The sequence below is a fragment of the Schistocerca piceifrons genome, chromosome 6 (assembly GCF_021461385.2).
Source record: "Schistocerca piceifrons isolate TAMUIC-IGC-003096 chromosome 6, iqSchPice1.1, whole genome shotgun sequence".
Classification (NCBI taxonomy): Eukaryota; Metazoa; Arthropoda; class Insecta; order Orthoptera; family Acrididae; genus Schistocerca; species Schistocerca piceifrons.
In genome coordinates this window covers 586661045-586676115 of record NC_060143.1, presented here as the reverse complement: position 1 = coordinate 586676115, position 15071 = coordinate 586661045, and the positions used below count along the sequence as shown (strand labels likewise).

Genomic DNA, 15071 nt, shown 5'->3' with positions numbered 1-15071 from the left:
GCCCAGAAGCAGCAATGGTGGCGGGAGTTGAGCCAGCAGCGCAGCCAAGACATGGCGGGGGAGCTCCCCATCCGGAGGAATGTAAACAGAGCATACAGTAATAGCCGGCGAGAGCTCAACCCTGGCAGCAACTGCCTCTAAAGGCGTCTGAAGGTGTACTGGCGAGCTACAGACAGAGTGGTGAACAAAGAGGCAAACCCCACCTGACGCTCGTTGACAGGCAGCACGGTTCTTATAGTATCCCCGATAACCGCGAAGGGCGGGGGTCCGCAGTGCAGGAAACCAAGTTTCCTGCAGAGCAATGCAGAGAACAGGGGAATCACTCAGAAGCATCCGGAGCTCTGGCAGGTGGCGGAAATAACCGCCGCAGTTCCATTGGAGAATGGAAGCAGGAAGGGACTGGGAGGGCGTGAATGCGACTAAGAGGCAGACAGCGCTTCAGAGCCAACCGCCGCCACTGGGGGAGAGTCAGCTGAGTCCATAGGAGAGGCCCCCAAGGGTTCCGTGAGGGCGAGATCCGCGGCAGAGGCGAGGATCTCCACCTCATCCCCGGAGCCAGGACTATGTACAGCAGGCGGTGCTGAAACCGCCGGAACGTCCTTCTTCTTGGACACATTCCGTTCCTTCTTCTCGCGTCTGCCCTTAGGGTGAGAGGGCTGGGAGAGCTTCTCTGAAGGAGCGTCGGAGGCTGACGACGACGCAGAAGCCCTACGACCAGCAGGTGGCGGAACCTTCAGCCACTGGCTGAAATCTGGCTGGGAAGGAGAAGAAACGGAGGAAGGGAGAGCCCCGAGGGACCCCTTCCGCGAGAGAGGAACCGGCGGAGGCAACGCCGCCGGAGAAGGAGGGGGAGGAATCGAGCCTCCCGGTTGTGGAGCAGATGTCACTCCCGAAGTAAGCTTGGGGGGAGCGACAGAAGAGGGTTTGCCCCCAACTGCGAAGGGGGCAAGAGAGGAAGGCTTGCCCCCAGGCACGAGGGGGGCAGACAGAGAGACATGGCCCCGAGGGCCCACTGAAGGCGGCACAGATGAAGCGACAACCGTCGCCCGTGCGGGCGACGATAACGTGGCTGCAGCATAAGATGTTCGAAGGGAAGCAGGGTACAACCTTTCATATTTCTGTTTAGCCTCTCGATAAGTAAGCCGGTCCAGGGTCTTAAATTCCATGATCTTCCGCTCCTTATGAAGAACGGGGCAATCCGGCGAGCATGGAGAGTGGTGCTCCCCACAGTTAACACATACAGGCGGAGGTGCACATGGAGAATCAGGATGAGAGGGGCGTCCGCAATCTCGACATGTAGCGCTGGATGGGCAACGGGAGGACATATGCCCAAACTTCCAGCACTGGAAGCACCGCATCGGGGGAGGCACGTATGGCTTGACGTCGCAACGGTAAACCATCACCTTGACCTTCTCGGGCAAGACATCACCCTCAAAGGCCAAGATAAAGGCACCGGTGGCCACCCTGTTTGTCTTGGGTCCTCGATGGACACGACGGACAAAATGCACACCACGTCGTTCCAAGTCGGCTCTCAGCTCGTCATCGGATTGCAACAAGAGGTCACGATGGTAAATAATCCCCTGGACCATATTTAAGCTACTGTGGGGAGTGACGGTAACAGGGACGTCACCCAGCTTATCACACAAGAGCAACGCTCGTGACTGGGCTGGGGAGGACGTCTTGAGGAGGATGGACCCATTCCTCATTTTTGACAACCCCGCCACTTCCCCAAACTTATCCTCCAGGTGTTCCACAAAAAACATAGGCTTCGTCGGAAGAAAGGAGTCACCATCAGTCCTGCTGCAGACAAGGTATTGCGGTACGTAAGGCTCCCGCTTGGCACTAGATCGGCGTCCCTCCCATGGCGCAGCCAACGAGGGGAACGTCTGAGGGTCATACTGCGCAGCATCGAAGTCGACTCTACCTCGCTTAGAGACGCTGGTGGCCGTGCGACCACCAGCTTGATGTGATTTATTGCACTTCATTGCGCCACATCCGCCCAGATGCCACCTACTCCGAACGAGGGCTCTCCCCAAGGGCGCCACCCAGCCAAAGCAACGGGTACCTGGCCGATATCCCGTTGCCCGGAGTCCCCGTGCCCCAGACAAGATGGGCACGTACTCCTTGGCATGCATGGGGAGGAAACAGCTCAGGCATCTGTAGTGCGATCCCTGCGTGGTCAGGGGGCTACCACCAAGAGGGTACATGACGACCCCACCACAACGGACTGGCTACCGTGCTGGATTTTAGGTGTTTAAAGGGTCCACAGTTGTCGTAGGCGCTAAGAAGAAGAGTGCGCACAAGGCGAGGAGGAGACCACCCAGAAGATGTTGGGCGTAGTCCCCCCCCCCACGACAATAGGTAACATGCAAGATGGTGGAGCATGATGGACCAATACAAAAACACCACGTAAGGTGTCCTTCCCCAAATGGCACGCACTGACGACGGAAATTTGGAAGAAAAAAGGAGGTCAAACCCAAGAGGGGACCATCACAGAAGGCCGAAACGTTTGAGACTCCTTTTAGTCGCCTCTTACGACAGGCAGGAATACCGCGGGCCTATTCTTACCCCCGAACCCGCAGGGGTTTCCGCTTTGTTAATGTGAAATATCAAAATACTATATGATATACTTAAATGTGAGGAAATTATTTACGCAAAAAAGGTTGCAACAACAATCTTCAGATTTATTTAGTTCAAACAACCGTTTAAGATCTGATGTGATATTTTCGGCTTCAAGAATCACGCCCCTAGACGAGAAGAACTGGAGCCAATCAACACGACAAGCTAAGAAAGTTTATTGCAATCTTCACTCCTCTCAAATCTTCATAAAATACATTACTTATTAATTACTTCGACTGGGCGTTGTTTAATGTGGGCAGTAGATGGAAGTAGGAAGTATGGAGAGATTAGAAGGTGACTGGTTTCTTTTTCTTTGTATTACTTAGACTACTAACATTTACTTGACAGGTATATGGTTTCTAATTAATATTATTAATACTTGTCCTTGCTTTGATATTTAAGTATTTTTGCAGCCTCTTAACGGCCATGTTAAGTCGGGCGTTACTAATATGGTGATGCTATTGACTGGCCGCCATTGCTGTAGCCTTTAAAGTACTTCGCATTTATTCTAAATTCATCTTACGAAGTCTGGTACCTTTTAAAGAATCATTACAATATGGAGCAAATACTGGCATTAAATTACTGATATTTCTTCCCACTGTTAGCAACAAGCCAACAATCACAGATTACGCTGGTTTCCGTCTCAGCTCCCGTCAGTAAGATAATTCCGCAATGACTTCTTACTAGCATCCAAATACACTCAGATTTTTATATTCAGTTCAAGAGGAAGAGTGATTATACTGTGAAAGTGTGAATTTGTGAATTTGTGTGAAGGAAAGCTGAAGAAATAACGCTTGCTTTCAGTCTCCAGCTAAAATCGCACTGACATTGACACATATATTGGATAGAACAAATGAAACACTCATGTTGACGAGCGTGGCAACTGATAATTCTGTACTTTGATTAGAGAAACAAAAAATTTGAATCCAACTGTGCTGTAGCAAATCGAGTAAATGAACTAACAGGAAACGCTGCAGTTGTTAATATTGACGGTAACGACCGATGTTTGAGATATAGTAGTAAGCAGAGATGGGTCACACTATATTCACCCAGTATTTCGGAATGTGAGCACCGAATGACTTGCTACAAACTTTGCCTATAACTTGAAACCTTTTCTATATGTTTTCTCGCTTACACGCTAGATGTAATTTGCCTAGAAGCAAGCGATATTTTTATTGACTCCTCTTGGAACATATGAATTTTAATAGTAAACCACACTCCTGCAACGTCTGCCTCTGGGCTCGGTTGAGCTATTCTTGTGTACAGATGGCTTCAGGAGGATTGGTCAGTACTAGGAGAATAAAAAAAAAAAAAATCACTAAACATAGACTCTAAAATGCATACTTCAAGAGCTATGACAACTTGTTCAGTCAAAGAGGTGCGTTTCACAGTAGCGAAAATGAACAAGTATTTGCAGCTATTAAGGTACGCACTTCAGAGCACGTGTTTACTAGACTTCTCTTCAAATGATCGTTCCTGACAAAAACCTGAACACTGCCAGTATTCCTGCTGGGATACCTGTATACTGCGGAACTAATTGTCCTGTTACACTAACCTACGGTACGTCGGAAGTTACTTCTACGTCTGAAGATTTCTCTCCGCTGAGAATGACATACTTTGTTCTGTTTCGTAAGCATTCTTCAGCCACGCAGCTGATCCGATATTCCGCACACTCGTACCTTGTTCATCAGCTGGCAGTACGGAACTACACCGAATGGCTTCTTCAAGTCAACAATACGGCGTGTAACTCTAAGCCGGTATGTTCTGCGTAGAACAGAGCTATCTGGGTTAAATCGTTACATAGATGCCGAACGGCCTTATGATCAGTGATTGCCTGTTACACGCTAACTGAAGCTAAGAGTTCTTGCTTGTTTCTAACCAGGAGATGTAATACGTGACTTCGAAAGTCGATTCTGTGATTAGCTGCTCAAGTAGTTTTCGGATAAGGTATGTAGAACGATTTCACATGATTCCCTATTCCTGTACCTGCTCCCCGCTCTGAGCACTTGGCACTTGAGTCTCTCAGTCTGCGGCTGCCAAGTTGAAATCTCCCCGTAATTTAATTATGATCGGGAAATTTACGCGCAGCCGTCTCTTAAGTTTTCGCTCAAATGTCCCGCCACTACCGCTCCTCAGGCATGGGGTCTCTAAATGCATCCGATGACCACGTCTGATCCACCTTTAATACTCATATAGACCCAAATTACTTTGCATTTGTAATATGCAATAATACCACTACGTATTAACGTATTATTTACGGCATAAAAATCTCCCTCGCCGCCGGCATTCAGTCAGTCTTTGCGATTTACATTCAAATCGTTATTTGATTTTTATTAATATCTGTTACCACAGCCATTATGCTCTCCTCAAAACCAGAAGTTTGTCAAGACATTTCAAAATAAACATCTGCAAAGCACTCCTACAGCCTGTAGTACTATATGGATGTGCCACCTGGAGTACAACCAAGCAAGATCTGAACAGACTGATGATATTTGAAAGGAAAGCCCTTCGGAATATTTTTGGACCAGTTTACGACAGTGAGTTTGGAAAAATGGAGGATTCGTCACAACACAGGGTTGTGTGATATTTACGAAGAGCCGAACATCGTGGCGATAACGAAGACACGCCGACTGCAGTGGGCAGGGCGTGTTGCTCGAATGCAGGACAACCGGTGGCCGAAAAACTGTACTCAACACCAGGCCAACCGGCAGAAGGCTCGTACGAAGACCTAGAACTCGATGGAGTGACTGCGTATCCAAAGACCTTCAGAGAGTGGGACTGCTGGAGGGATGGCAGAAAGGAGCCGAAGACAGGCCGAAGTGCCGGCCTCTGTGGCCGAGCGGTTCTAGGCGCGTCAGTCTGGAACCGCGTTGCTGCTACGGTCGCAGGTTCGAATCCTGCCTCTGGCATGGATGTGTGTGGTGTCCTTAGGTTACTTAGGTTTAAGTAGTTCTAAGTCTAGGGGGACTGATGACCTCAGATGTTAAGTCCCATAGTGCTCAGAGCCATTTGAACAAGCCGAAGTGGAGGCAATCTCTCAATGCAGCGCGTGGTCCATTGGGCCTGATCGCGTAAAGCAGTAATCTTGTTCCAGCCACCTTCCTGTCCTTAGTACTATCTGGGAATTATTACCATTTATGAGTGAGGCTATTTCCTGGACCTATCTACGGATGTTCCTGCATGAACTGTTCTGCGATCTTCCATGACATATCAAATGGCTCTGAGCACTATGGGACTGGTCATCAGTCCCCTAGAACTTAGAACTACTTAAACCTAACTAATCTAAGGACATCACACACATCCATGCCCGTGGCAGGATTCGAACCTGGCGACCGTAGCAGCAGCGCGGTTCCAGACTGGAGCGCCTAGAACCTCTCGGCCACATGGGGCCAGTTCCATGACAGATACTTCACACTTTAACTACTGTGGCTTTCATTCTTCCGTGTACGAAAGCAGACAGTATCTTATCGGGCCGATGTAGGGTTTGTGTACCCTAAAGAACCACGTGAACACATGTGCTCCACTACCCTAGCAGCCCCTTCATGCTGTAGTACACGCCCGCCCTATCCGCGTCCGTCACAGAATCGTCCGAGCATATGGTTTGGGCGTACCACTGGGCTCCAAACCAGAGGACCGCGATCGGTTCTGGGAACGATGCTGCTCCATCATTCGGCGCAGGAGGCAAGCTGACATCAGATGAACAAGCCAGCCGAGGCTGGCCTCTGAACGAATGCGCAGACACACACAAACAAGTCTTACGCTTCCCACTTTCGGCTATATTCGGGGATGCTTTTATATTAGCGTCGTTCTGCCCTCGCGATATGTATGGTTAACATACGGAGGGGACGAGGAATGTGTTTACATTCCAATCCGAAAGTCAGTTCTGAATTTTGTAAGTTTTCTCCTCGTGTCATTCTGGGAGAGAGGGAGAGGGCCAGATAACGTTCCGGCCGCCACCGTTACATTCCCCAGGGAGACAAACAGCCGGCTATCTGCAGGAGTTGCCACACGCGCCGGACTTGGTGAGCTGTAAACAGGGCGAGTTGCGGCGTCTACTCAGCAGTTCGGGACATCGAGGCGAGGTTTCCGGCAGATAATAGAAAGCAGCGGGGCACGTTACTGTTGCCCGGTTAGCGCTGCCATTAAGTTTCGTATTAACAGACTCAAATATTTTATATGAGACGACGTACTTGTTTAAAAGGCATTGTAGAGCCCACGAAAAGACAACAGTGACACTGTGCTCCTGAAACTTTTCAATGGGTATTTGAGAAATAGGGCTATGAAAGTAACGAGTAAATTTTAAAACTTCTATTCGGTACACATTACAACGTACTCTTTACTTGCGTTAACAAAGGCACGCCGCCATGTGTGTGCTGTGATTAGCTGATAAGAAATTAGCCGGTGCACGCGCCACATTCCATTCCATTTTATCGCGGGTACTGCATTCAGCCTTTTTAGCAAACCACGTATTAAGACCACTGAGTGAAATTCCACTAAATATCCCGTTTAAGATTCCAAGTTCCAACGCTGAACTATGACTTCTGAGTCGACACCTAATTTGCTGCACCCCCGTTCCAGCATCATTCAGAAGAGCGTCAAATGTTTCTATACTCTGTTTTATTTCTGCGAGTTTTAAAATTTTCCGGGCGAACTGGATGTTCAAACAGATTTCGCGCTTGCAGCGGGCCGTCGCTCAATTCTTCGCACGATATTTCGACTGGGCAACTCCAGTCACCTTCAGGTGACTAGGACAAATCATTTCACAAAACATTTTCCTTTTTTCATTTTTTCTTCATGTTTATTGAGAGTGTACAGACCAACAGAAAGCAGAGACGTTTTCAAATTTATAATGTGACTTTATATTTTTTGACAATTCATTTCCACAGCTAGCAGCAGTTGATTCCAGTTTACCCTCAGATTACTATACAGGTTTCTTAAGAGCTCTAATTTCTTTCAAGCAATTACATCTTCCTTTGGAAAATTAGACGGCCCGTAGGAAACTTGATAACTCATTTATCACTTTCCGTTTAGCTATGAAAATTCTGAATACTATGCATTGTACAATTTCTAGGGAATCTTGTTTTCATACCGCTCAAACGTTGGATCACATACGACTGCTTGATGGAACAGCAAAAACCAGGAGGAGGATTAAGTTAATTGCCCTTAACTGACGTGCTTTTGTATTACAGTTTGCGTTCAACGAAACTGATTGCCGATGCATTATAGATTAAAAAGGTGCGTAGTTTTCGGGACAATGCTCGAAAATAAAATGGCAGTAAAACGCAGAGATTGCGTTCTATTCGGATATCTTAATGGAATTGACAGTGGATACAGCTGAAACTGTTTGTAGCAGTATTTAAAATGAACTTTTAAAGAAATGCTTCTGCAAACATCAGCTACTGTGTAATCCGTCTATGTAGGCACATTTAGAAGCTAATATCAGCTGTTATTAAGCTGCTGCAATAGCCTTATCTTGGTGGAATGCACACAAAACAAGTAGTTGAGGCAACGTGACAATCTTTTTTTTCCATTCGTACGTTAACATTTCTTACCGTCGTGCATCTGGTAGACGAATCGATTGTAGTACATTGGTTTCTCTCACCTAACTATCAAATCTGCCAACTGTGTATTTGGTACCACTGACGAAATGCACCAACAATACCACCGACTTCCACGTCCATGCGCTTTGCACAAATATCACTTTACAGTACCCTCGTCTTACTATACTGTCAGAGTACCGAGTGGTATTTGTAAAACAAACAAGGAATAAAATGATTCCAAAATAATATTTCTGTGCAGAGTTGACACTGAATCAAAAAATGAGTTTCGAGTACGAAACAATTATTTACCATAAGAAAAACACAGGCGCGCACACACAGGCATCTAAACCTATGTATATTAAGCTGTCTGTTTGCAGGCCAAACGCGTCCCTCTCATGATGAGAGCGGCTTCACCGAGTACAGAAACGCAATGATACGGAATACGTGTCCGTTACTCGTGTGCTGCAGCCGAGACGTCAGCGTCAGCCTGAGACTCGGTAACTGGCGCAAAGTAATGACTGCAGGTCTGGCAATGAGACGCCGGGTCTGTGCTTTGAGACTGGTCGAACACTCAGTTCTGCAGAAAAATGCGCTAAAACGAGAGGCCCGAGGGCTGTGTGATGTGTGAATACAGCTCTTGTGTAGTTTTGTCTTTATACGCAGCAAGAAGACTAAGGAAACTGACGTAAAACTTATTTGCGGTTGGCCTTACGTTATACCACAGAGGTACTGCGCCAGCTACAGTGTGTGTTAACATTTAGCACAGTGTAGTGTTTGCAAAGAACTTAACATCTACGTAGGCCTATTTCGTCACATCTAATACATAATGTGTGTAACGCATTACGTCCAACTTTGTGTTAACACCGCTCTGGCGGATTCCTGGCCCTTTGTCTTAGTTTTAATCAATTTCTCAAATTTTTCCGCGAAAAATTTCAATGCCATTAGAAAGTATACCATTTAATTTTAAACACCACACTTTCTCCCTACCTCGGTTGATACAAGGGTTAATAACAGGAGGCAAATAAACCTAGGTGCCCCTCGTCTCCATAATTTGAACTGTTCAGGAATCGAAAGGGGTGTTACACCGTAGGCGCCTCAACACACACGTATAACGGGTCCATGACCCAAGCGAAATACAGGTCCTACTGAACGGTGATTCCGTTATGCGCTCTGTCCTATCAAGAGGTTACGTGAAACAGCTGAAATGTAACTTATCAAAATGTGCAAGAACGCTACTGAAGCACCTATGCTATCACGTAGACACTATCACAAACTGACAACAAAACTTACTGGTCTTCTTATCTGTTTCTTTTGGTGACTGCTGGTTCGGAGTTGGGAGGTATTACTTATACTGAACGACCCGTAAGGCAGTATCTTAGCCAGTCCTAAATTCAGTTTCTCAGTCGTCCAACAGAGTCTTTCCGCAGCATGACAGTCCGGCTTTGAGAAATTTCTTAAAATCTTAACATTTGCCGGAAGGCTATATTTCCTCGAGACTTAAATGGAAAGACTTCAGTAAGGCTTTCGATTGAAGACTACGCCGACGGCTGAAGGAAATATAGCTGTTCCGTACAATCTTGAGACTGCGTTGGTAAGCTTGTTGGCGGACAGAACGCACTGAAATAGTTTAGGATGTGGGCTCGGGGTGTAAAGATAGGGCAATTATCGTTAATGATATACAGCGATGGACTGAGTATTACCTGCGGTCTCAGACATTTCGTGGATAGCACGGTTAGATATGAAGATACATAGATTCTTGTTGTCTTCAGTCCAGAGATTGGTTTCATGTAGCTCTCCATGCTACTCTATCCTGTGCAAGCTTCTTCATCTCCCAGTACCTACTGCAACCTGCACCATTCTGAATCTGCTTAGTGTATTCATCTTTTTGTCTCCCTCTACGATTTTTACCCTCCACGCTGCCCTCCAGTACTAAACTGGTGATCCCTTGATGCCTCCTAACGTGTCCTACTAACCGATATCCCTTCTTCTAGTCAAGTTGTGCCACAAATTTCTCTTCTCTCCAATTCTATTCAATACCCCCTCATTAGTTATGTGATCCACCCATCTAATCTTCAGCATTCTTCTGTAGCACCACATTTCGAAAGCTTCTAGTCTCTTCTTGTCTAATTATTTATCGTCGACGTCTCACTTCCATACATGGCTACACTCCATACAAATACTTTCAGAAACGACTTCCTGACACTTAAATCTGTACTCGATGTTAAATTTCTCTTCTTCAGAAACGCTTTCCTTGCCATTGCCAGTCTACATTTTATATTCTAAATTTTATCATCAGATAGGGCAAGAGGTCAGCTTAGGTCGGAAACTGATTTATGGACAGCGTTACCAATTGTGTTGGTGTGGACACGTTAATAAACCTACGAGTTTAATTACTTGAACAAAAGCTAACGAGATTGCGGTCCTAACCAGCCAGAGCGAAAATTATGTTTTTAGTTGTATTGCTGACGAGTGTAAACACTGACTACGATTTATGTCATCTGTTGATTACACCTTCCTTTGACACATTTTTTCTCTAATGAGGGCGAAACTGCGACGTAATGAAATTAATACTATTCAGTAAATAATTATAGTATCAGACAAATGAACTATTACGAAATACAGAAGTCTACGGAATTTTGACTACGAAATTAAGAATTAATGGTTTAACGCAAAGTTTGAGGAAAGCAATATCAGTAATTGAAAGTAAGTGCGAAGTGTACCTGAGTTAGATGACGTGTGGGTGGGCCCAGGGGCCAGAGTGGAGTGATGTTAACCGTGAGCCAAGCCTGCCGCAGTGTGTACCATCTGAAGTGTGACATCAAGTGCAAGTAGTTAACGCTCTTATGATGTTCTTTATTGCCTTGGGGATTTTCAGTTGAGCTAAGTCAGGTTATGTTTTCGGTACCAATTATAGTTGGTTAGCGCTAGTTGGGTGTTTCTTCGTTTTTGGTACGAGCAGTAGCTGTTTGTTTAAGTATGTATATTGGAGTATTTTCGTGATTTCACAGTTATTTTTTATTTTATTATCGCTTATTTTGCAAGATGGTAGTGTCACTTTCAATGACGTCGTTGTTGAAAGCCGACGGGTGGTACGGATGGATGTTACTGGATTTACATGTCAGACATGGGAATGGTAAAGTCGTATAAACCAGTGGGTAATAGTGGGTTTAATTGTTATGTAGGCGTACTTGTTGGTAAAGCAAACGGAAGGCGCTAGCTCACTGATAGCGTGCTGGGAAAGTGGATCATTTGCGGAAGAGATTAGCTGAAAAACATTTGCTATGTCAGAAGAGTGTTCAGATCTTCTGATCTAATAGGCTAGACGGAGCGTATAGGAAGAGCTGGTTCCCTCGCTGGAGGATAACAAATGCCGGGAAATTCCAAACGACCTACTCGGCCGCACGTACAATATGCCGCTACAGCTACTGACATTGATGCAACAACCAACTATGGGAACCGATCCTACAAAATTATTCGCCTTTCCATACAAATTCTGAAGCCAAGATAGGCCAATAATAACCACAGTACATAGCCTATGCTGTAGGTCAACTCACTGTCCATTCGTAAAGGAAAAGCTGGGAAACCTTATCTTAAATTAGAGCAGAAGATACGCATCCTCTGCAACGCGCTTTAAAATAATCTAGAAGTGGCGGCTACTGTTGACAACTTTTCGAGGTCGCACGCACGTGTGCAGTGAGACGTTACCAAGCGTGGGAAAAAAATCTGCATACAAATAGCATTTTAAGCGAAGACCGGCAGGTTAGCCTGAACGTAGGTGTAATTCAATCCTGCAGCCTCCACGATGTTTACACCAGCGGCATTCACCCACTGCAGTACATCTTTCCAGTTGAATTACCACCTCAGTGAATTTACGAAGAAGCAAAATTTTTCAAAACGAACACGAGTAGGGTTAAGCTACACACAAAGGAGACGGTCTGGAAACTCGCTTCAATAATTTCTGTAATTTTGTTTGGTCTGTGACCCTTATTCAGTTAGACTGACATAACGGGTAGAATATTCAATGTCTGTGTACTCTTCAAGAGTTGGTTCAGGCGTGATAAGGCTGTTGTGCATCGCGTGAGGATTCAGACTGTGTGCAAGTGGGTCAGGAAACATTCCTCCCGTATCTCGAATAATGATGACAGAAAGGGCACCTTCCACGTCGATTGTTGACTGTGTTTATTTACGAAGGAAATATTTCGCGAGAAGTATGTCGTCTTAACAAGATTGAATATGCACTGACGCAATTGATTGTGAACTGTTGCTTAAAGATTCTGTAGCTGAGATCACTATCAGAAACAAACAGTACGCATAATAAACGTGTCGGAACTGTCATTTCTGCAGCATTTGGACGAAATAAGACAATAGTCTACGAAATTGGAGCTAGTCTGGCTCTGACAGAAAGAGCCCGCGAATGGGAGAGGAAAGGCGGGCCGCGGCGCCCTCGCCGCTCCACCCACCTGTCGTCGAGCAGTTCGAGCCCGGTGGTGACGATGGTGTCGTTCTTGCACAGGTAGTAGACCACGCAGACGCACGACTTGCCGGGGCCGCACTCGCAGGGTTCGTACGTGCTCTGCCGGAGCGGGTCCACCGTGGACGCGCCGCCCCCCACGTTGTTGTTGGGCGCCTGGGTGACCGGGCTGTAGTCGGGGGCGGACAGCCCCCACCACCAGGGCAGCTGCTGCGCCGCCGCCAGCGCCAAGAGGCAGGCCGCCAGCGCGAGCCGCGCGCTACCTGCTGCTCGCATCGTGTCTGCTGTCGCACTGACCGGGCCCAGCGGGCGCCGGCCGTCTTCAGCCAACCGGGAGCGAGGTGCGCGCGCACCGCTGGAGCCCGCCGCTTTCCGGGTTGCGACACTCGGCAGAAGCACGACACGAATCTACCAAAACCCAGGAGGCCAAAGTTGCCTCACAGCGGTGAGCCCCGCGACCAGAGGACAGAAGATACGAAACTGTTTCTTCTTAGCTTGTTGTCTGAACTTAATGAAATGAACGAGCAATACATAAAAATATTCGAGCGTAGAGTATTACAGCTAATCGACGAAATCGCGACAATTGGAAATTTGTAGTAAAGTTCTATGGGGCCAGACTGTTGAGGTCATCAATCCCTAGACTTACGAACTACTTAATCCAACATGCAATACTTTCGCTAAGGACAACACACACTCCCGTGCCCGAGGGAGCACTCGAACTTCCGACGGGTGTAGCTACGCGAACCGTGACAAGGTCCTATGGACTGCGCGGCCACCACACGAGGCGACGAAATCGTGAACCGGGCACCTACTCCACCATTGTTTGTCCCAATAGCTGTTACGCAGTCGTTCGGATCCCAGTCAATCGATGTTACTACTCAATCAGGCGAAGATACCGAGACAATTGCGCTGCCAGTCAGTTTTACGAGGTACTTTGTGACAAGCAATTGGTCAACAATCGACGGAAGATTCTAGTGACAATGCAGCTTGAAAGTTAAGAAATGGACGTATTAAACATAGTAATCCGTATCTACTGTCAATGAAATATTATTAGTGTATAAAATACAGGGTGATAATGATTAAACTTTCAAAACGCTGTAGAAATAACACCACTGGTCGGAATGAATTGCAACGGAATATTATCGGAGAAGGGGGAAAACTGATCAATTGATTACGCTGTATGTGTCAGAACACGTAAATGAAAACACGTGTCATGCGCACGACCCATTGAAGTCGGCATAAACACGCCGGTACACGGCTTTTCCTGCTTTCGCTTCTGTGACGTTCGGCATGACTGTCACAATGCAGGATCGCGCTCTGCCTGTAAAGCTGTATTACAAGAAAGATGACTGTGCACATGTGACTTCTCAAATTTTCCCGGCGTATTTCTTCTTCTAATAATTTTCGGTTACGCAGCCGGATCCCGTCGACATTCTACCACGATATTTCGGCCCAGAGACGTCCGGCCATCATCAGGTGAGTACACAAGTCGCGACTGCACCTGGGCTCTTCAGTAGTTGTGTACTCACCTGATGATGGCCGGACGTCTCTGGGCCGAAATATCGTGGCAGAATGTCGACGGGATCCGGCTGCATACCCGGAAATTATTAGAAGACTGTCCACATGTCGCTCTGCAGAAGTTCCGAACACTGAAGGGTTTGAAAATATATGCTGGTCCGATGACTTCCGTGGGTCCGAGAAAAATGATTCGGAATTAGAAAAGACTGGTTACTTTGGTGTGCAACCTGGTAGAGGGAGGAAACGAATTGATTCGACGTCAGCGGAAGCAGTGGCCACTACAATGCAGGAGACGAGTGGTGGTGTGCAAATGTATAGTGCACGGAGAATTGCCCGAACATTGGAGATACCCGTAAACGCGGTGCGTAAAATCCTACGAAACATGCTTCTTTTCAATTTTGTGATATGATGACACGATGGAGACCGTGACTGTTGTTTCAAGACAAATGTTGATGGTGTTCGGACAGCAAACACTCCAAACCGACGTTTTACGAAAATTAATCTGTAAAAAACACACCACATGTCACAAAGAAAGCGTGTAAACCGTCTGAGGATGAATCACAACGATTCGAAACCGGTAACGGTACCCTTTGAATAAAGGAACTGAAAGTAAATTTGTGGCTGGTTGCTCTCCGAACACCATCAACATCCTTCTTTGCTATCCATTCAAAATTACCCATGTGCACTAGTTGCTTCCTGTTGGCCTGCCAGCAAGAGAGACTTTATTTTTAGAATTTCTTGCTCGAATGGAAGTGGACAATGATTGGCCGTGGAAGATTTTGTGAACAGAGGAAGCCCATTTCCATCTGATAGGATGTCAATACACAGAATTCTCTAATGTTGGAAACGGAAAATCCACACGCAAATCAACGGGTACCACCTCATCCTGAAAAGATCGCTGTGTGATGCGGGTTTACGGTATC

General features: G+C 46.6%; 1 protein-coding gene across 1 annotated transcript in view; it reads right to left on the bottom strand.

Moving 5' to 3' along the window:
* Nucleotides 1-12917, bottom strand: part of LOC124802689 — a 139371-nt gene extending 126454 nt beyond the window's left edge. The window contains exon 1 of the mRNA XM_047263627.1: nucleotides 12620-12917. Within this exon, the coding sequence (XP_047119583.1) occupies nucleotides 12620-12906 (287 nt within the window). The 5' untranslated portion in view covers nucleotides 12907-12917. The remainder of the gene's footprint in view (nucleotides 1-12619) is intronic.
* Nucleotides 12918-15071: the final 2154 nt, after the last annotated feature.